The 23,475-nt window shown below is 43.1% G+C and overlaps 1 protein-coding gene across 1 annotated transcript in view; it reads left to right on the top strand.

Annotated features, from left to right (window-relative positions):
* The window catches only part of LOC146862774 (uncharacterized), a 1,246,959-nt gene that overhangs the window by 132,982 nt on the left and 1,090,502 nt on the right, over window positions 1–23,475 (top strand). Inside the window, exons 4-5 of the mRNA XM_085642072.1 lie at window positions 8,182–8,256; window positions 11,633–11,721. Of these exons, the coding sequence (XP_085498198.1) occupies window positions 8,182–8,256; window positions 11,633–11,721 (164 nt within the window). The remainder of the gene's footprint in view (window positions 1–8,181; window positions 8,257–11,632; window positions 11,722–23,475) is intronic.

A 23,475-nucleotide genomic window follows, 5' to 3' on the forward strand; every position in this document is an offset into this window, starting at 1 on the left:
GGTGTGAGCAGGGGTTGTGTTTGTTGTGTGACTCCCTTACCCTGACTAGAGTGAGGGTCCCCACTTGGACAGGATGCATAACAGTGCCAACTAGAAGACCCCATTTCGTAAAATATAGATAGATACTATAGATAAATATATATAGATATGGATGTAAGAAAATTTGTAATTCTTTTTTTAAAACAATATCCTTGTAGACAGTTAATAGTAGCAAGAACTATTGCAGTGGAAATATTTTCCCCCCTAAAGCCTGTCAGAGGCAGTAAACAATACCAAAATCCTCCCTACAAATGTAGTCTTTGACATTTCCTTTTACAAAATACATATATGTAGGGTTTAATACAGAGAAATAATATTACCCCCTTAAAGGCCTAGTGACTTTAATATGTTTTAAAAAATCAATATGACAGGCCTAGAACATTTATCATAAGTTTCATAATAAACAGATTAGATCGATGGCATCAGAAATATTTTTTACTAGTGAACTAATCAAGCCTCTAGCTTTTATCACTGACTTGTCACCGTAACCAACTGAGGACTCATGTGATGAGCTTAAATTTTCCCATAAGACACCCATCTGGTATAGTAATAAAATTACACAGTATACAAAAATAACAGTTGGCAGAGCAAAATACTATCCCTCCTAAGAAGACCTCGCAAGGATTCTGACTGCAAAACTTCAATACTAACGGGTTGTTAGAGGGGCTTCGAACACCAAAAGCCTTGCCTACTATGGTAATCTGTGTGATTCCATGAAAGAAAATACTTATCTGTAGCCTTAAACAACGAGTAAGAACAATCTACCCATATATGTCCAATTACTTATGTCAGGCCTGCTCCCTTTTTAAAAAGCTTTCTATTATAAACAATTAGGCCTATGACCTTTGTCATTGGCTTGTTACCATACCCAACTCAAGCCGACACTACTGAACAGAAGCTTTCTGGAGGGCAACTATCAGGCATGCGGTAAGAGTGCCTAACAAGGATTATTTTACTTTATTTCTTCTATCCCATGATTTGGTGGGGTGGATCACCAACACCAAAACCCTTGCCTACTACAGTAAACTGTGAAAATTCCATCAAACAAAATAACTGCCTACTGTCTTAGCACAGCATAATATTAATCAAGCCTTAAAAGCCTATTGTCTTTAACACATTCTTTGCACAGTAAGTAGGTCAGGCCTACTGGCTTTGTCATAGTGTTTCATAATAAACAGATCAAACCCATGAAATCTCTATGACTTTTCCCAATAAACTGATGAAGCCTTTACCATTGGCTTTACACCTTACCCAATACTGGCCAATTCAAGTGCTCATGAACCGGCAACCATCATGCATATAGTTATAATACTACACATATGTAGACAAATACAGCTTGCAAAACAATATACAATCCCTCTCAACAGGGCCTAACAACAAATAACACACTGAAAATCCTCAGGCTTTGCCAGAGGTGATGGCCATTACTAAAACCCCTGCCACCTACGGTAATCTGTGAGATTACATGTAACAAAATACCTGGCTATAGCCTGTTACACAATGTGATAACAGCCAAGTGTTAAAGGCTTACTGGCTTTATTAAATGCTTTTCACATTTAAGAAGCTAGACTAAATGCTTTGTCATAACTTTCGATAATAAGTACACCAGAACTATGGCATCGGACCTGGTGCATGAATCAGGCCTACTACTCGACAACGTTACCTACTCAGGCCTACAGTTTTGAGTGTATGTTTTTCTACAAAGTAGCCATTAGACACACTCATAAAGTTAGAAAGGTATACAAAATTATAGTGAGCTAAGCAAAATACTATCTTTCCTAACAGGGCCTAACAAGAATTCTCACAGAGCAAGTCTTCTGTAGCCAAGGTTTGTTACATGCGGTAACCAACACCAAAACCATTGCCGGCTACAGTAATCTGTGAGTTTCCATGAATAAAAAAGATCCTATCTGTAGGCTTTAATACAGAGCAGGGCCCACAGCCTTTTCTTTAATAAGAGCTACTTATGTTCAATAAAAACCATTCCAAGCAAATATTATTGGTGCTGTAATAGTGACCACATCAGACACAATAACATTAGTGGTCACTCTTTGTAATATTATCAGTAGTGAGGACCTCGGTGCATCAGCAGTAGTGTCAAGAAAATGCTTTATCAATTTGAAATGCCTCAATATGAGTAACACAAAAGCCAAAGCTGCAAATGACTTTGGCATCAAGGCAATTATCCGGATTCTAGCATCTTGCCACTAGATGTCAATTTCAAGGGCCCTTTGGAAACCAGCCTTCACATCAGTATAGGAAAAAATACACATCTCCATTCAGCATTCTTAGTTTCTCTTCACCTTCCAGTCCAGGTTTTTTTCAACTTCCCTGATACATAATAGTCCTTGTAGTCCTTCTGTTATCAGACACTCCTTGATCACATCCTGGTGGTAGTTCTCTGTTCACATGCTTGGTTCCTGGATCTTGTGGTTATTCTGACCCTTTTATATCAGCACTTTGGATGTTTCTTTCTCTTGGCTTAAATATGCACTCCTTTCCTGGCTTTCCTGTTTCCTGTCTTGTGTCTTCTGGTTTTTCTGGTATTCTCCTTTCCAAGTCCCAGCTCAGCCTTCCCTTCATTGATGGTTCCCTGGCTCCTTGCATCCAGTTTATTTCTTGCGCATGGCTCCCTCCCTGCACCTTTGCTCTTTCCCTGAGCCTCCAGCTATTTCAGTCCTGTGATCCCAGAGTGTAGCAACTAGCAGCTGACTTCTACTTCGTCTCCTTGTGATCTATTGTGTTCCTGCTGCTGTCGTTTGAGACTTGCTCTTTGATTTTGTTTCCCTAATTTCATGAACCCATTTTCCTGTTTTTGGCAATTTTGTAGTAGTGAAGTTTCTGTCACTTGTTTCCTGAATCTTTGTTCCTGAGTTAGCCATTGTTCCTAGTCGCTTGTCTGCACTCTTCTTGATCTGCCCTGTTATCTGCAGACTCCTTGCCTAGTGTTTGATTTTCCTGTTTGTCTGCAAATTACCATCTTGCCTTGTAAGACTGTACATTTTTCCTGGACCTGATTTCAGTATTTCTGCTCTGTGTATTGCAGTCCTGTTCCTGACCCTTATTCCAGATCTGCTTTTCCCTTAGCCCAGTTTCTGTTGTGTTGCCCTCCTTCTGATCCCTCTAGTCTTTTCTTGTGTGTTATACAATCTTGATTATCATTGTTACCAAAGGTGCCAGTGTGTTTCTGAGGTCTTGTGCCTCTGACACAGAGATCCACCCAGTGCTCTTTTTCCATAAGAGCTGCTGGACGTCTCCCAAAACTCACCTTACAGAGATAACACTTCCGAGGAGCAGGCAAACTATAATTTATGATAGTTTGTCTATTGTTTCTTTCTTTTACCTTCCTAATGTTTGCACGTGTATTACCTTCATAGCTTTCCCTGCAGACTTCCAGTGTCCTATTCACTGCCTGTTCCAACCTGCTTCAGTCCTCAGCTTCTATCTTTCCTCCCTCCCAGCGTTTAGGTACTCTCTTTTTTATCTTACACTCCTTCTCAGGAAATTAATTTATCTTCAGAGAACAAACACAACTCCATTTATCCAGTCCTGTCCCAATTTCAGCCAGCTAGACCTCTGACAACAATAATATTAATAATTAGTCCCCTCATTGCAGCATGATTCATCATTCAAATATCAGTTTTAAAACTATTCTGGACATTCTGCAATTTGTTCTGAAACTGCACAAATACTTCACATTTTGTACACACACATTAATTAAACCATGCGAAAACTTATAATGTAATAAGTTGAGTTGCACAGAGGGGAGCTACTTACTGACAGATGGAGGTTTACCAGTAGCTCACAAGCTACTTTTTAGAGAAGCCTGAAATAGAGTGATAACAATCCACTCTTAAGTCCCCATTGACTTTAACATACGCTTCTCACAATAAATATAGCAGGCCTAGTGCCTTTATCATACCATTTCATGATAAGCAGATCAGCTTCCAACCATAACCAACTCAAGCCTGTTGTATTGAGTATATTTTTTGCCACAAAACAAAATCTGTAATGCAAGTAGTCTTTTTAGTGAAAACCCACAAGTTCTGCCCAACCAGATCCTGTACTTCTGACTAATCAAAACATGTACTCCTAGCTACGAGCATGGGGTCAGAGCCAAACCCTTTTCCCGGTAGCGCATCTTAAAGCCCTTTTTTTGGTTCATCACATGATGTCTGGTGACAGCTGCACTGTCAAACCAGATCTAAAAAGAACAGACAGGGCTTAGAGTGAAATAATTTCTTGAATGTATACAAAATACCTTTCCAATATGGCTGCTAGCTGTTATAGGCCTTACCAATTGTTGTGTTGCACTTCTATGAGCTACTCCAAAGTCAGTGCTGGCAGTGGTGGATAGCGATCAGTGGATTGCAGCATGCAGCAGAAGAAGTACCAGCAGGAGAGGCAATGAGCGGCAGGAGATGAGGAGAGAAAGGCAGCCACAGGTAGCAGAAAGTGGTGGAGGGGAGAGATGAAGACAGCATGATAGAAGTGCTCATTGTCATCAGATTAGGAGGAAGGGGGAAGGGAGTCATATAGAGGCAGTGGGGGAGAGTTGATACAGAGGATTACTGGAGAGGCCGAATATGGTAGACAGGAATCGGGAGCAAAACCATTGAATAATGAGCTGGGGATTGAAAGAGACAAGAAATGCGGCTAAAGTCCCTAAACTTTTTGCTTTCCCCCTAGACCTTTTTTCTGACATGGTGTTGCCAACTTAGATGCTTTAGACACTTTGCCACTGCTGATCAGTGTCAAAGTGTAAGTGTTCCCTGTATAACGTACTGGTAATTGGTTGTCCATGATTGGCATGTTTGCCTTACTAGTAAAGTCCCTAGAACAATGCACTATGTGTGTCAGGGCTGGTAATGCAAATGCTACTAGTTGGTCTGCAGCACTATTTGTGCCACCCACACAAGTAGCCTTAAAAAGGGAACTTAAGGCTCGCCACTGCAGGGTCTGCACTCAGTTTGTTAAATTGGCATCTTGTTTTGTCAAGTGCACTCACTTGCCAGGCCTTACCCTTCCCTTTCTAGGCACATTAGACACTCCTATGGTAGGTCTAGGGTTCCCCCTGGACAGGAAGTAGTGTATGTGAAAGGTAGGACATGTACTAAGGTGTGTGCCATGTCCTGAAAGTGAAATAATCTCCATTTTCGTTTTTCACTGTTGAAAGGCCATCTTGTCCATAGGACAGAATGGGAAAGCTGTGTAATATGTTTTCCAGCCTATCTTCCCAAAGGCTTAAGATGGAAAGGGGAAGTTTACTATGCCTGAACTCACAATGTAATAACACATCTTTTTATGTAGGTGTTTTTTGCATTGTGTGTTCAGAAGCCACTATTTTAGAAGTGGCTGAGTTTTTGTGCTCTGACATTTCTGTGTGTCTCTGTCTGGCTGTGGGTTAACTGTCTGGATTTGAAAGAGATACGATCTGGGGAATGTCTTGACCCAGGGGAGGAGGTGAGACAGCAACAGGCTGACCTGCATCTGGAGTGTAGGGGGAGGAGAAGCCCCTAGAGGTGAAGAGGCCTGGGTTGCTGCTATAAAACAATTGGCTTATCTCCTGCTGAGTGATTGAGAATCCAGACCTCCACTAATCAAAGGAAGAAAGGTGTCACTGGCAGGAAGGCACCAAGAAATGGTTTGAACAGGGGTCAGTGCCCCCTGAAACACAAAAACATCAAAGCCATTGAGGGGTATAACTATGAGAGCTCAAGCCCCTGAACTTTGGAGAATGGATTGATCAAGTGTGAACGAGACTTGCGCTACTTCGTGGTCAAGAGGGCCTTTGCTATGGAAGAAACAACTGAAGAGACTTTAGGATAGGACTGACACTTGCTGTGTGTTCTGGGGCTGGCCTGCAGTTTGCTGTTTTAACCAAGGAAAGGCTAAAGGGACTTTGCGGTGTGCTGTGTCCCCCTACTTGAAGGACTTTGCTGTGTCCTGAAGTAACTTATCCCCAAGGGCCTGAGGTGAGCTGGCTCCCTGTTCGGAACACAGGAACATAAAAGTTTCCATGAGAGTCTCAGCGGCACTGTGTGAGTGTGCCTGTTGCAGCCTGAGACCCTCGTAAGAAGTGCCATGTGATTGTGGGTGCCTGGAGTCCAAGTGAGTCTCAGCAACGCTGGGTGCGTGTGCTTTGTGGAGCCTGAGACCTTCATGAGGATTGGCCTGTGATCGTGGGCACCTGGAGTCCAAACAAGGATCAGCAACGCAGTGTGTGTGTGCTTTGTGCAGCTTGAACTACTTTGTGAGGATTGTCCAGTGATCGTGTGCACCGGAATCCAAGTGAGTCTCATTGCCGCTGTGTGCGGGTGCGTTGTGCACCGTGAGACCTTCGTGGGGATTTGCCTTGTTATCGTGTGCACCGGAATCCAAGTGAGTCTCATCGCCGCAGTGTGCGGGTGTGTTGCGCACCGTGAGACCTTTGTGAGGATTTGCCTTGTTATTGTGTGCACCGGAGTAAAGTGAGTCTCAGCGACGCTGTGCGTGTGATCTTCGTGCAGGCTGAGACCTGTGTGTGGAGTGCCCAGTGATCGTGCACCCGGAGTGAAGGAAGACTCAGCGATGCTGTGTGCGTGTGCTTTGTGGCAGCCTGAGATCATCGTAACTGAAGCGGCCCGGAACGGCAGTCCCGGAGGAGCTGGGTTGCCGGCCCGATCCGCCGTTGCCATTTAACAAAGCTGTATTGGATGCCCAGCCACTGGACGAAGAGAGGAGAGTGAGTTTGCGCCCCCCAGGTAACGCGTGTCGATTTCGACTCGTATCGCGGCCCATATTTCCAAGGGAGTGGCGGTACAGGGGCCGGAGTGCGAAGCTGCACTTTGAGATTACATCGTACTGTGTTGGGGGCAACTGTGAGAGTCTGGCTGCAAGTCAGAAGGAGAGGCGGAGAGACCGCCTAAGGCCCAGTGATCGGGCCTGAGTGTACTTCGTGGTATTCCATTTCTGCAAAACGGAGTACCTGACTGTCGTATTACACATTGCATCATTTCTGCATAACGGAGTACCTGATTAGAGTATTACGCATTGCATTATCCCTGCATAACAAACTACCTGATTAGTGTATGACGCATGGCATTTTTTTCTGCATAGTTAACTACCTGATTGTCGTATGATGCATTGCCTTGTTTCTGCATAACAAACAACCTGATTAGCGTATTGCGCATTGCAATTTTCCTGCATAACGAATTACCTGATTAGTGTATTACGCATTGCCCTATTTTTGCAGAACGACATATCTGGTGGTTGTATTACGCATTGCATTATTTTACCTTGCAAAGTGCCTGATTGTTGCGTTACACATTGCATTATTTTCATTGCAGAGTATCTGATTGCTACGTTACGCATTACAGTATTTTTACATTGCAAAAATGCCTGATTCTAGCATTACGAACTGTATGACATGATATTAGGAGTACAGGAGAATGTTTAGAAGTGCTCATTGATATCACCAGAATTTACAAGGGCTGGCTGGCCTAACAACCAGCCAGGAGAAATATTACACAACCTCATATGGTGGTTTTATATCATGTGGTCTTCTCGTATATCTTTTTACATAAAGTTTATACTTGTTTTATAAAACTCGTGTGGAGTCAATTTGTGGTGTCATCATTGGATTATTGGGAGCGTGGTTGTGAATAGTTTACACATTTGCCTTGAAGATAAGCCTGGCTGCTAGTGCCAAGCTATCGAGGGGTGAGCGGGGCTATCTAAGAAGGTGACCTTCCTTTCCCTGACGTTGAAACGCGGGTCTCTACTTGGCCTAAGGTACCTACCTCAATCGATCCTGGGTCTAACAAAATGAATCCAATCATTGGCACTAAAGACCCGAAGTAAAACATAAATATGGCTTTGGAAGAGAGGATCTTAGCAGTTGTTGCATTTTCTTCCAAAAAGTGTAAAATAATGCTGCTTTAAATTAAATAACCATTGTAATATGTCCTAACATCATTTCATTTCTATGTTAACTGCAGTTTCACTGGCTTTTTGTTAATGTAACCTAGAATATAGCATAGCTGTTAGTTCTGCCTATTATCCTCAAATTGTGATGGACCGCTCCTTCATTGGTATGGCTGGGATGCCATTATTAGGATTACAATAATAGTTTGTTATCGAAATGTCTTTCTTTTGTTGCAGAAAAAAGATTTCGAGAAGCTAAAGCATCTGTTGTGTACTCGTCCAAATGAGAGAAGCCTACAGGAGCTCAGACAGGTAACCAGATCCTGTTGAATCAGGACGATTGTTCATCTTTGTGCAGAAAGCTTTAATTACTTATTGTTCCACACAAAGGATGGGCAAGGGTGTATGCTTGCCCAGAACCAACATGTCACATCTGAGATAACCGGTTTAGATACATGGCCTGTGCAGAGCTCTCCTTCAATTTGTTATGGAACCCTTTCATGTACCGATCTGTGAGGCATGAATTCTTGCTGTGTTTGTAAGGTTGGGCTAGCATGTTGTTATTGGAGTGTGTTGTTAAAATAAAAGTCCTCTGAATGTGTATGGAGAGCTGCCACATACTGCCTTGTGTTGCTCCGCTGCCACCTGCACTGCTAAATGTCAGGGTTGTCAAAAACTAAGGCTGCACAACCTTGGTTCCATCTCATGGCTCTTTCTTCTATCCCACTTCACTTTCTCTCCCTTTATCTCACTCTTGCAGGCTTTTTCTCATATTTGCTTTATCTCTTTGTCACAGTTCTACTGCCTTTCTTTTCCTCTATTCTTATTTCGATCATGCTTTCTCGGTCTTACTCTGCGGCAAAGACCTATGATAAATAATACGTCTTGGTTCCTAAAAAAGAACATTGGCAGCTGCCACCTGAAATAAGGAACACAAATCAAGAAGTAGGCTTGGCAATCATGAATAGTTCTCAAAATTAACTGACTATGATCTCAGAGCCATGTTCTACGGTCAAAAGGGCAACTAGTGTGACCCCTTTTTCAGAGATTGGCTGCTGCCCCTTTTACCTCTGTTTGTGGGACAGACATTGGGAGCAGTGTGATCAGTAATGAAGATACAGGCCTTTTCCCTTCAAAGAGTTTTGCCTTCTGAGCTCGTTGTGTAAAAGGTCTGCCAGTATTCTTTAATTGGGGTCCTTTACCATCATATGTGTGGCACATATGCAGAGGGTAAATTAGTATGTCCGTTTATGTGGTGGGTGTATGTGAGGCCTGTGAGCACATTTTTGACAAGGTGCGTAGTGGAGTCCATTTCGAATCTAAATGTGTGTGTTGCAACATAACATGGTGTAAGGCTGCTCAGGTCTCTATTGACATTTTTGCATTTTTGTTCATCCTGCTCCTAGTACAGTGTTCGACTGCATAGAGGAATGCCATAAAACTTTCCACCTACTGGGTCCCAGAAGTACTAGGACTGCTCACTGTATTTACAGGACAAAACGCTAATTAAACGTGTTATATTTGTGTGCATGCGTGACTTCACATCTTGCAACACTTGTCCAACTGTGTCCAGATCTATAAAACAGGCTGTATGTTTAAATATTTATGCTAAACAATATATGAGTATCATTATAAGATGTACAGCTGTTTGTACAGTTAGTGAAAACATTGACTGACAATATATCGTTTTATGAAAATTGATGTTGGGTGCAGTATTGTAAGAAACTTACCTTTTCAAAATGACTACTTAATGAGCATGAGGGAACAAGATATTCGTAGAAAAGTGTCATCAGTCTGTGTGCATAAATATGAGCCCTCCTTGCTTGCATCGATTAGCAAAGCGTCATGGTGTTGTCTGTAAAGGGAGTGGCAAAGTTAAACCATTCACTCCCAGCTTTCTCTTGTCCCGTCCATAGTAGTATAAGAGTCTGTGGATTGCTTTGTCTGCCCTAAAGGCAGATAAATCATCTGGTGGCCTTAAGTTTCCTGATTTTAAATCTTATTACTATGCCTTCTCTCTAAAACAGTCTTCTCGCTGGCTCTCTGAGGAACATCAAATTCATCCTCCCGTTTGGTTGAATATAGAAAAATATTTTTTGTCCCCTTTTGAATTTAAAGAATCACTTGCCTTTACTAACAATAATTCTCTTTTTCGCGCACCAGTTATCTCTCATACGCGTACAATTCTTGTACCTCTTCTTCCTACTTCTTATCCGTCCTCCTCTTCATTGGTCCAACAACCCATTTGGTATAATAATTGGTATAAGAATTATTGGAAATTGTGGAAACTCAAGGGGTTGCTTTGGATCTCCCAGCTATTAGTTAATAACATACCCAGATCCTTTTTGGCTTTACAATCACAATTTTCATTACCATCCTCTTATAAGGCTAAATATACCTTACTCTGTTTTTCTCTTTCCCAATATCTACACTCTCTACCGGCTACTTCCACTCCTTCATCCAAATGCTCTACTATTTTTCCTTTACTATCATCTTCCCCATCTGCTTCTTCTTTATATAAATGCTTATTTTTCATTCCGATTAGAGACAAGGAGTAAGCTGAATTGGCTTGGGAAAAAGACTTAGCCGAATGTTGGCCTATTTCCCTTTGGGATAAGCTATGGCTAATGATTCATAAGACATCAAGGGCTGCTAATACTTCTCAAACCTTATATTTCATTTATAAACGTATTTTATTTACTCCTGCGAAGTTGGCATCTATTTCTCCTGATTCTTCTCCCGCCTGCTGGTCTTGTTCCTGTGTAGATGCTGACCTAAAACACATGCTCTTTGACTGCCCTCCCATTTCTCGCTTCTGGGGCTTGGTCTGGTCTCAAATTAACAAAATCTTTTGAACCCAAATCTCTTTTTCACACTAACATTTTCTTAGGTTCTTTATCACCGGCCTGGTCTACTTCACCTCCTAACTCCAAACTAATTGATTTAGTATTAGCAATAGCTTTGCATCTGATTACCTCTAATTGGAAACAAGCAGATAAAGTCACGTTCAACGCATGGTGGAATGCTGTTTGCTTTCATCATAGACTGGACACTAATTATGTCACTCCCATATCTCTTTCTTCTATGGCTCCCAATATCCTCCTATCTAACCTGTGTCGCATCCGCCAACATTACGCCTGTTAACATTTCCGAAGAAGTTCGTAAACCTCCTTGATGTACTTATGTCTTTTTGCTCACTCACATTTATGCCTATGGTTACTTCTTTCGTTGTATTGCTTCAACTACATTTAATATATACTTTTTACATTCTATTATTCTATGCTTATAAGTTTTGAGATAAGGTATTATGTCTAATTTTGATGATGTATTACTATTTATTTTTGCTTCCCTTGTTCCTCTTTTTCTCCCTGACCCCCCTCCCCGTTTCCCTTTTCTTTTTGCTATTTCTATAGATTGTTATTGATGAAGATTGTAATCTTATAATGTTTATATCTCATTTTCCATATGAAGTCTTCCTATGTTTATTAAATTTTCTCTTCAATAAAATTAAAACTTAAAAAAAAAAAAGAGTCTGGACAGTGGTACTAAAGCATTGCTTCACCAAAATGCATTACACATAAAACATCATAGTAGCTTAGAGTCTCTTTTTAGTGTTATAGCATTTGGTAGAATATGTGATCTTTTTCACCAATTCCATTGCTAAAGCATTTTTTTTTCTCCTACATAGATACAAATGTGTCTCAAGAAGAATAGAGCTTTTCAGAATTTGCCTGAGAGAATTCAGCTCCAGCTTTGCCAGGTTGTAGTTTACCAAAAGTGAGTACGACCCCAAACTTTTCCTTTAAACAACCATCCCTACTGCAAAGGGAAACATTACCTACATCACCAACTGGCTATATTATAGAATATGGTGCCCTCTCCTAGTTAGCACCGATCACACCTTTCAAAAGTGTACCTAGCGCCAATAAGGAGAGTGTGTAGTATTATATTGAATGCGCTGCCCCCAGGGCATTCTCAAAGTTGTGTTGTTTCCCTGGGGGCAGTGCATTCATGTGAAATATGGAGCGGCTTTGAAGCAGCCCCTCCTTGTTACGCTGTGCAGGTGACACTCGCCTGCACTTTTAAGAGGGGTGAGAGATCACCTTGCAGCCGGGTGCAGTGAGAGACTGCACCCGCCTGCACAGGTCCCCTTTCCCCCTCCAGAAGGCTGCCATCAAACAACACAGTAACAGTGTGCCACCTTTTAGATGGCACACACTCAGTGCTCCTCAGTGCCCGCGTCTATAATATGGCATTGGTGCAGAGGCAAAGTGAGTCCCTTATTTGCATGGGGCTATGCCCCCATGCAAATGAGGGGACACCCTCTGGTGATAGCGCTAGTGCTGTATGTGAATCAGTGCTATCTGTATTACAGAAAGGGCAGCAGAAGCGTCTGTGGCCCTTTCTGTAATACCAAAGTGTCCCGGCGGTGCACAAAGCGGGCACACATGCCCAGTGCACCCCTGGGGCACTTTATATAATATGTCCCCTGGTGTCACAAAAGCGATAGTTACGATATTCAATATTTCAATATAGTGTAATTCACAACCTTCTGGGAGTTTCCTGTTACTTTTGTTGTGCATAAAAATTCCTGAAATTACGTCATTATGCCAGATATTGTAATTATGCCACCGTTTGTGACAAAATTATAGCACTGGAACTCAGGAGGAATGCAAACAACTAGAACATGAGCAGACGTTGTTTGTGGCGATTGTGTTTTTCATACTTTTTTAGTGCAAAATGCATTTCGCCCTAAAATATAGTGCTAAATGACGAATTCACAGTTTGCACAATTATAAATAATTCCATGTTATTTTCATGAATTTTCACGTAATTGCGTGGAAGCAAATTACACAAATTGTTCACATCCCTACTCAAAATAGAAAACTGTATACTTAACAGTCTCTATCATCCATCTGTTGTGTGTGACCACTCCTGGTTTTAGTGCAGCTCTCGAAGGAGAAGCAGAAGCAGAGGGAGTTGCAGGTGGTGGATTGGTCAACAACATGGACCATTCAAAGTGTATTTACACAAGAAATTGATGAGATTTTTTATGTTAATAAACATGGCAATATGAGTTATAGTTAAGTATATTAGCTCATCAAAATGAAACATCAATGTTTAAAAAAAAAAATAAGGTCTAATAAACAAAGGTATACAGTGCCCTCCTTTTAAAAACAGGTCGCTGCTCTGCTGCTGGGTTTAAATGCTTTGTACTGGTTGCACATAAACAAGTGAATTCACAAGTGCACAAGTGTGTGGGCTGGGTGTGTGAGACCAACAACTAGGTTAGCCTGGTATCAGTGCTCCAATAGCCTGTTGCAAAAAGGACACTTCAGGGATTGCTGCTGATCTGAAGTAGGCCTTATAAAATGAGTGGGCATTCGAAGTGTAAATCTTTAATGATTACTGAAAGTTATATATTATGGGGAACATCTGTACTAAAGTACAGTTGTGCTCTACTTAGGCCTAGAGATCCCAGTGACATTACAATCCCAGGGTACAACTGGACACTGAGTGCAGATCCAATGTCCCTTTTATGATAGCTGCACTTCTTTTGGCACTTAAGGATTTGTCTTAATTCTTTGACTGAGCTCATAATTAGATTCCAGGATGTTGTTCTCCCTACTGGGCTCAGTTAATTACTCTGCTAGCCAGCAGAAGGATCATAGGCCTCCATAGCACAATAGGGCCATATGTCAGTGGATGGACCTGTTCCTGAGAAAGGAAGTGGGGCAGAATCTGCATGTGCTAGTTACCATTCACCCTGTAGCTGGTTTAAGAAGGCTCACTCCCACAGAGAAAAAAAGGAGGGCAGCCAGACCTCTAGAGACAATGACAGGTCGTGCTTCCCTTTTAAGTTTTGGAGGGAAGGGATCAGGCAGGTGTCACAGCTGGCAGGGCTGAGGCTCCCAGGGAAGGTCGTTTAGCTCTTTTAGCAGGCCACATCAAGTCTCCATGTTGAAATACCTAAAATGCTTTGCAGGAGCCGGGCTGGAGTCATGATGTGTCACCTTATGATTGGGCAGAGTTGCCTACCTTCTAGAACTTCCAACTTTCCACCCCATTTCAAAATGCCTGCAAAAGAGAGAGATTGCTGAGATCTTGCTGGGCATGGGTGTACATCCTCTGAAGGAATTCCCAGCTGGAATGAGAAGCCACCTGACTCCACTACACAGTTGCACTGAAGGACCTTTGGACTCCAGCTGGCACTCAGGGACAAGGATTTCTTTCTTGAAGACCAGTGGTGCTGCCACCCTTCCCCCCCCCATGTGCTGTGGGGGGCAATAAAGGAATATATATGCTGTGTGGGGCCTGAGGGTTCCCATGGTCTGCTGTGTACTGGTCCTGTAGAGGGGTCGTCTCCAGCAGGAGGGGGTGTTGTGGCCCTCGATTCTCAGGAACAGTGCGATGCTCAAAAGGGTTCACCGCCAGGCAGGACAAAGTCTGAATGCTATTACAGTGCAGCTTATTTGTGTGGCCAGGTGAGAGAAAGAGGGTGGGGAGAGATCACTTGGGAAAAATACTGGAGTCATTCTCTCCTTTAATCTCCTTGTGCTGTAGTTAGTGTGGTATCCTCCATAGCGGTTCCTGCCATTGCATATGCCCTCCGCTGTTTCTTGGAATGGTGCAATGTTCCGATATGACATTCCAACTGAGGAGAGAGTGTTCCGCCGTCTTGACAGCGTTTTTATCGTGCCATCTTCCACACATGTGGATCCTTACATTGTGCGCATTCACGTAATAGCCTTCTCACAACCCAACTCACACTTGGGCTCCCGGCTGGGACCCATGTGAGTATCCCTCTCTTATCCTTTGCACGGTGCCACACCCTCCACACGAGCCGGTCCATTACCCTTCAGGTGTCCCTACGATCATAGGTCCTGAAGAGACCCTACACTGCACACAGGGTCGAAACACCGTCGGCAAGTTGCATAAACTAACCATTGTTCACCAGCACTGATCACTTTATCTAGCGCTGTATACTCTACATATATATGTAAATGGTCGTTTATATGAAGCATTGGAAACCTTGTATATATTTCACATATATGTCACTAATTTTCTAGGTACCGTTTTTTACTGGGACACCTTTCACTCAGAACTATATGTTCAAATGTATTACTTTGTAACAGTATTTCATTTCAAGGATTATATAAATATTTTTGATTCAAAAACAAATCAGAGGTGTATTTGCTTCCTTCTCTCTCCAATATCACTATAACCCAATATATTGCCATTGTGCTCATATACATTGAGATTACTTCATTAACTGTCCACAGGAGCCTCTGTCTTTTGATAATCAGGAAGGGTAGTGGCACCACCAATGTTACTCAGGATGTTGGTGGGTCTGCTAGACCTGTGACAGCCCCCAGAGGAGCCCTTATAAAAGTGTCCCCCTGTTTTGCCCTAAGTCATTCAGGGGATCACAGGAATGATCCCTCAAAAAGTTTGCTTGGTTTTGAGCTTGAACCTTTGCTCAAAGGCTTTGTGTAACCTGTATTGGTGGATACCAGTCTTGCAGTTGTAGTCTGTTACACGTAGAAGAAAGACTCTTGCAAACATTGTATTGAAATTGAAATGCTGATTATTGGAGTCATGTAAAGGCTTTATTAACAAAAACAAGGTTACCAGTCAATCATTAAGTGTTTTAATGGAGATCACTGATGTGTTTTGAAATGCTCGATTGACTATTACATAGTTAACAGTGAGTTATACCAGGCCTTACTGAATGCCAGTGTAAGATAGTACCATTCACTGTGGTTTTGCGTTGGCTTATTCTGAAATATTTCTGCTTTTAGTAATGTGGTGACACACTGAGTAAACCAGTAGCCTTGCGTTTTGATAATAACACTACCTTATATATTGTGTCCAGTATAGGTGTGGGAGCTTTGCAGTTTTAGAGGTCAGGGCTTGTTTTGGGTATGGCCTGTTAGGAGGGTATCACCATAGGTATTTCTAACTATCCATAAACACTTTTATACATAACATGAATACTTGTTCCAAAAAACGAGTTCAGAATTCCTTTAAAATATGCCTAGGGTCTGTTTCCCGGCAATCATAAATATATGTACTAATGTCTTATTTTATGTGAGAGGTACTTCCAGTTCAAATGGATTTATCTGTTTTAATTTCAAAAAGGTCAACTGCATGCTCTAGAACAAAAAAGCACAATACATGGGCTGTCGAGGATCATCCTGATGGGTTTTGTTTGATATAATTTAGAAACTATCTTATTTGCAACCGCCTGTCTGTTGTACCTCAGATGTATAAATCGTCTCCCTTTGTACAGCCTTCAATGCTAGTTTCCCCCCTCCAGATTACTGACAGGTTGTTCCTAATTGAAAAATGATGCCAAAGTCCCCAAAAGTCCCCTCCACTTTTTGCTCCAATGCTGATGGTTATGACTCTTAAAGTGCACTGGAGCTAGCTGTCCAGGTCCCAGTGCTCTCTCCCTATAGTTGATACATGTGAATTGCCAACCCTAATTGGCAAGGACTTTAACCCCTTTATAGGTACCTAGCATATGGTACCTATTGTACTAATGGCATGGGTGTTAAAGGAGTGACCAGAGCCTGAAATACTATTTGTACCACCCTGAGGGCCCCCCGAAAACAGACGACAGCAGTCCTGCCATTGCAGACTGCAGGAGCATTGCAAATTGCTCGAACTTAACTTTGCCCTCCCCATGTGTGGCAAAGTCAATGCACTATTTTATTTATTATTTATTTATTTATTTTAAGAATTTGTAAAGCGCAAACTGTCACCATTGCAGGCATCCTGGCGCTGACAGAAACAGAGGAAGAGCGCGAGAGAACCAGCGGGGAGTGGGCTAGCCAGGGAAAAGCCAGGTTTTAAGCTTTTTTCTGAACGGCAAGAGTTCATTAATGTGCCTAATCTCGATGGGGAGGGTGTTCCAGAGTTTAGCGGCAGCCACCTCGAAGGATCTACCCCCGGCTCTGACCATCCTGAATTTGGGGATGACCACCAGTTTGGCATCAGAGGAGAGAAGATGTCTGGTAGGAACATACCACACAAATTTAGCTTGGAGAGGGGCCGGCCCGGTACCATGGAGGGCCCTAAAAATAGTACAGAGGGCCTTAAATTGGATCCTCTGTCTAAGAGGGAGCCAATGCAATTTAGCCAAGGCGGATGGACCATGAGATCTTCTCGGCAACCCCAAGGCCAATTTTGCAGCTGCAGATTGGACCCTTTGGAGCCTATCCAGCAGAAACTCAGGGGACCCGAGCAGGAGGGCATTGCAATAGTCCAGCCTGCTCATGATGGTACATCTAACCACTTGGGCACGGGCCTGGGTGGGTAGGAGGGGCAAGACTTTTCTTAGAGAACAGAGAATGGCAAAGCAGCAGGCCGATGTTTTTTGAACATGGGTCTCCATGCTAAGTCTGCGGTTGAGCGTAACCCCTAGATTGCGGACAGAATCTGCAGGCTGCACATTGGACCTTGTTTCCGGGGGCCAAAAGTTGTTAGGGAACGGGCGAGGGATCCTCGAACCTGCGCTATAGAGCACCTCAGTTTTCCCTGCATTAAACTGAAGTGAGTTATCCTTCAACTACCTTGAAGTGTCCCGTAAACAATTATGTAAGACCTCCACAGAGATAGAATCCTCACCATCCAAGGAGAGGATCATCTGCGTGTCGTCGGCGTAATTGACGGTTTTAATGCCGAAACTTTTGATCAGTAGAATTAACGGCCTGAGGTAGACATTAAAAAGTATTGGGCTGATAGCGGAGCCCTGGGGGACTCCGTACATAACCGGGGAGAAGGCAGATTGGAAAGGAGGCAATGAGACAGCCTGCTGCCTGTCCTGCAAGAAAGAGCGAAACCATTGCAATGCCGTATCACTCCTGTTTCCGACAGCCGCCTTAGTAGGATCTCATGATTCACCGTGTCAAAGGTGGCAGACAAATCAAGCAGTATCAAAAACGATGCCTGTCTTCTGTTTTTAATTATATGCCAGTCAACCCCTAAGGAAGGCCTCCTGAACCCAGGGAGGAAATATAAGTGCAAGCTTATGTGTCCCTATAGTGGACTTTTCTATTAAAGGCTACTATATGTGATAAGCGGTCCATATGATAACATGGGCTGACATCCGGGCAAACTCGAGGTCGCCAGCTCCATTATGATACAGCCGAAATATGTCATGTTTGGTATCAAAGTACATGCCTCATCACCCCTGACCCCTACCTTAGAGGTTGCCCTCCTGGTTGCCCCAGCCTTTCCTATGCTCTCGTTGCCAGCCCAGAGCTGCTGCCACCAAGACAGGAATCTGACCCCCTGCCATGTGGTGTGAAGTCTCCCAAAAGTCAGAAACAATGGTCTGGATGGGAAGGAGGTCACTCCTCCCTCCCTGACAGGATGACTAGTGAAGTGGCACATCAAGGCTGTGAGCGGCAACCAGGCTGCCTCCCAAAGGAGGAAGCAACCTTCCCCCTGACACATTTGCATCCAGACAAGTGGAAAAATTAATTATTCAGGTGGTGTACACTCCTAGAAGGCTAGCCACACGTCTAGGGTGGGCTACCTTGTCTGTATAGCAAGGAAGGATTCTGCTATTTTTAAAAGTGGCAGAATGGAGGGTTCTGGGTAGAAGAAGTGAGACACACTCCCGGATGTGGTCACGTCAGGGGCGAATTAGCCAATGGGGCTAATTGTCCATAGGCCACTTGCACCCACACCCTAAATTTAGTATCTAAGGGCTACCCCTGACAGAAGAACCTCAGTTCTGATCTGGCTCACAGCAAAGGAAATAGAGAATGTCATGTGTATCCTGCATTGCTCATGGAAGTTTTCCTATGTTGGAATAATTGTGCACGTTGTAGGCCACATTTTCTTTTGCATGTTACTATATAAACACACTTTCTCTTTGTGCCACATTGTACTTTCACACGGAACCTGCATATGTTTTTGCGTTCTGTTCTTTTCCTGGGATTTAGTCTAACCATCGTAGACAAGGTCAACCAACAATGCCCATTGTTATTCTCTTTGGTCAGGCACTAGCACCTAGACATACAAGAATGCAGCTGCTATTTGTGAGAACACACGTTTTGCCATATAACTGAGCCCAAGAGTTTAAGCAAAACATACACACACATGCTGAGCGAGGGTTCTGGGACAGGATTGCTACACCAGTTGGGATGTAGAGTGTCCATCTGTGTATGCTAAGGTGCGGGGCCCGCCACTAATCCCAGAGATCTTTGATATATCATCATCTAGTTTAGGTAGAAGGGGTTTAGGATGTTCTGCCTTATAACATGACAGGGTTGTGTTTATGATATATGGATGATTGAACATATTAACAGTATTTTTAGTATCCCTTTGTTTTTTAATTGTGGCATGAATACTGCATTTTAGGACACGATCGTTTGAATAAATGTTCTAAACTTCCTTTGTGTTTCTTGTTTATTTTATTATGGACAAGTATGGATGGGAGAGCAAAATGGTGTGTCCTGTTACTGCGATCCCTGAGAAGGTCGAGAGCGTTGTGTTCTGGGGTGCCAGTTCACTTGTTTCTCTGTTACAGTTAGTAGGGCAAGTGAGGCACTATAGCTAGTCGGACTCTGGCTCATAGGTACTGAGGTTGTATGGTGACTAGTCCCTACATACCGATGTTCTATGATCCCAAGCATAGTTCTGTTTCCCTGCAACAAAGAGACGTGTTTCAAGTTCTGTCAATTACTTATCCATGTTGGTACTTTGAAATGCATAAACATTCCTCTAGAAAGCCTGACTGCTCTTTGCCACTCTACTTGAACTAAGCTAAGGATTTGTATTGTGAATCCAAGGACCATCTTTGGGGTATTTTGAGAGAATTGCATAGTGAAGCCTAACCAGCGCCACTACATAATACTCCACTTTCCTACACTGGTCCATCACTGACTGAGGCAGAAAATAAAGACAGCTAACCTTACTTGCTTTAGCAGGAGAGTAGAAAAATAGAAATTCTTCTCTCCAAGAGATGTGTCTGCAATCTTTGGCAGTCTTCCCACCTCTAACACCTCACAGACATTCCCAGCCTGTAAAACAAGAGGCGCAGAAGTCAGTTTCACACTGCAGGGAGCGGTACAAAATGACCAGCTGGCTCACTAACACAGAAACAAAGGTGTAATATTTACACCTTTCCATGTCCTGCCAGTTGGTGCGAAGGTTGTCTCATCATCTGGCTGTCAGTCACCACCCAGTGCTAGGGAGCATAATTTATTCAGAAAACCTTAGGCCTCTCTCCAGAAGGCAATCTGTCCATTACAATAGAATGTCATTATAAACAATGACTTCGCATTTTAAACATTCAGTCAGTGATTGAATGAGGTATACATTTAAAAAAACAAAAACTTTTCATTCTAATTTCCCAGCGAGAACACATAAATTAACATTTTCCCCCAACTCTTGAAGTCATGCGAGCAAGCATATATTAGTCATCATACAAAGCTTCCCAAAATATGGACTGGACATCGTCCCAATGCAATGGCTCAGAAGTCATCACTCAATCCCTTAAACCTTTACTCCATCATGCGGCCCGAGCCAGGCCCACTCCCCGCCAGTTCTTCACCTCCCATGAATTCCTACACTACCAGTTCTCAGGCATTTCCATAATGTATGCAGCAGGGTGCCCTTCATTCCACATCCCCCTAAACAGTACTCTTTGCATGCCCTACCCATGTGGAACAGACAAGTTCACGTTTAGTATGGCATGTGCAAAATCTTTAGTTGATCAAACTGAATCTCATTCTGATTGCGACCTCCCTCGGGTACCTGCATGCTTGTCCCCAATCATCTTCCTCAAGTCTCCCCAGGTCTCATTCCCATTTCTCTCTAAGAGGATTGAGTGATGGGAGACTATTGTTCAACAGCATGGAGTAGGTCTGGAACGACGCATGTTTTGTCAAGGAAGCACCCGGTACCCTGTACTCCAGAAGAGATTCTTCCTATATTTCCCACCGAAGATTCTCATACCTTCCCAGTATGTATCGCATCTGTTGGTATCTCAAGATCGGGCTCCCCGTAGGATTATATTCAATTTGTAAATTGGCAAACAAAATCACTGTTCCCTCCTTCCACACATTGCCCAATTTTGAGATCCCCAAGAGATCCCTCTTCCTATATCCCTTCACCTTGCGCAAACCACCTCAAGAGGTCTGAGTCTCAGAGCGGGGTCTTCAGTGTCTGTTTACCTCGCCATCCAAATGTACGCATCTGCCTTTTCCATATCTTGATCACCGATCCCGTGGGGTAGTGTGGGGGGTTAGCCCTCTCCCTCCATAGAGTCGCCTAAGAAAACCCTCCAGGGCCAAAACATTCAGTCCACTCTCAGGGACGGTGCCTGTTGGGATGAGATGACCAGCAACTACGAAGCCCAATAATAGAGCCGGAGATTCGGGATGGCGATGCCCCCCTTCACCAGGCATCGAGTCAGTAGTGACAGGGCAATTCTAAAATCCCCACTGTCCATTAGTAGCACCCTTGTGGTCCCATCTACTGTGTGGAAGAATTCGTCTGGAACTGGGAAGGGGGTGTTCTGCAAGATATACACAAATTTAGGCAAGTAAATCATTTTTTATAAGGCTGCATGGCCCAGGAGGGATAATGAGAGTTTCCTCGAACTCTCTACGTCTCGTCAGTGGGGTTCCAGGACTCTCATAAGGTTTTCCCAGTGAAACAGGTGTCGATCTGGGGGTCACAAAGATTCCTAAATATCGGAACCCCCGAGTTGCCCACTGAAAGGGGGGGTCCCGATCCCAGTCCGAGTCCCCCACTCCCAGTGGGAAGGTCACCGTTTTTTGCCAATCATTTGGGAGCCCAGCATAGGTCCCAAAAATCTCCAGGATAGGCAGGATTCATTCATGTTACTGAATTTGGGGGCTCCACCAGATACCGGAGGATGTCGTCGGCGTGTAGCAATATGGCATTCTCCCACTCTAGGTCGCATTGGAGGCCTTATATTCGTGCATCCAACCTGATCCATGTCACCAGCGGTTCAAGTGCCACAGCAAATAATAAGGGCTATAGCGGGTAGCCTTGTCTAGTTTGACTTTTGGTGTGTTAAATCTGTAAGCCTAAGGCTGGACTCCTCAACGTTTTGCCTTCACCCTCTTATTTTGCTGAATTAATATCTATTGGCTTAGTGATAAAGTGCGTGTACTCTCTCCCTACAACTTGTTAAAATTGGCTTACACCTGAATTCCATAATAAATTTACTTATTAGTCTCTAGTAAAGTGGTATACTATATACCCAGGGCCTGTAAATTAAATGCTACTATTGAGCCAGCAGCCCTTATGGTGTCAACTACTTAAGTGGCCCCTTAAAACATGTCCCAAGTCTGCCATTGCAGCCTGTGCACAATTTTAAACTGCCAATCGACTCAGCAAAAAAAAAACCTTTCCAAGCCTCAAACTCCCCTTTTATTGCATATGTCACCCCTGAGATAGATTCTAGGTAGCCCATAGGTCAGGGGTGCATTGTAATTCAAAGGTTGGACATCTACTTTTAAATATTACATGTCCTGGTAGTGAACGTCTAATTTATTTTTCACTGCTGTGAGGCCTACCTCTTCCATAGGATAACATAGGGCTGCCTTATTATATTTAATAAGTGCAAACCTTTGATTGAGAACTGGTAAACATTTTGTGTTTGGTGTCTGTGAAATTGAAATTTAAAACACTCTTTAATGGTAAAGTCAGATGATAAGTTACAATTTTGAAAATATCACTTTTAGAAATTTGGCATTTTCCTGCCCTAGTGGTGCCTGTCTCTGGGTCACATGATCGGGTGTAGTTAGCAGTTGGACTTTGTTTATTACTCACAACCACACAATAGAGGGATTAGGTGTGCCTGGTTGGGCCATCGCTGATAGGATGGGGTAACGGAGCTGGGCACATCCCTTCTTGCAACTGAATAGGCTGTGCAATGGCTTCACACAAAGGGCTTGTCGCCCCTGCATTGATCATGCAGACAGCTTGGAGCCCACGCAGAGGAAGCAGGAAACTTCAAGCACTTTATAGGTAAGGGTTCAAAAACTTCTACTTCAAATGAGGAATGAGGTATAAAAATAGGACCCTCAGACCCACTCTTCAGTTCACTTTTTGGATCTGATGAAGAACTCTCGGAGGATTGCCTGCTCCTGTTGCCTCACTATACTTGGTATTGTGACACTTAGAAACTCTGATGCACTTATCAACAAGATATGTCTAATGTCCCAAATTAACAAAATATCCTTTTCCATACCTGGATTACTTTGGAAATGTGTCACTACAAAAGAATGACAAAGAATATAAAAAATGCTCACATCATACAGTATTTGTTAGAGTGCCATGGGGCAAGATTCAATGTGAATCGTGACAATACCAAACGCATGCCTAAAGTGCACTCGACAATTATTTATTAAGTTAATTATGAATGTAATATCTTCACTTCGGAGTGCTGCTGTTACCTGGGTGGTAATGACTGTAGCTGTATCCTCATTAATGCAGCTCAAATGCTGTTCCGCCAGATTAAATTTACACGACAAGTGG

This window comes from Triturus cristatus, chromosome 2_2 (genome assembly GCF_964204655.1).
Source record: "Triturus cristatus chromosome 2_2, aTriCri1.1, whole genome shotgun sequence".
NCBI classification, from domain to species: domain Eukaryota; kingdom Metazoa; phylum Chordata; class Amphibia; order Caudata; family Salamandridae; genus Triturus; species Triturus cristatus.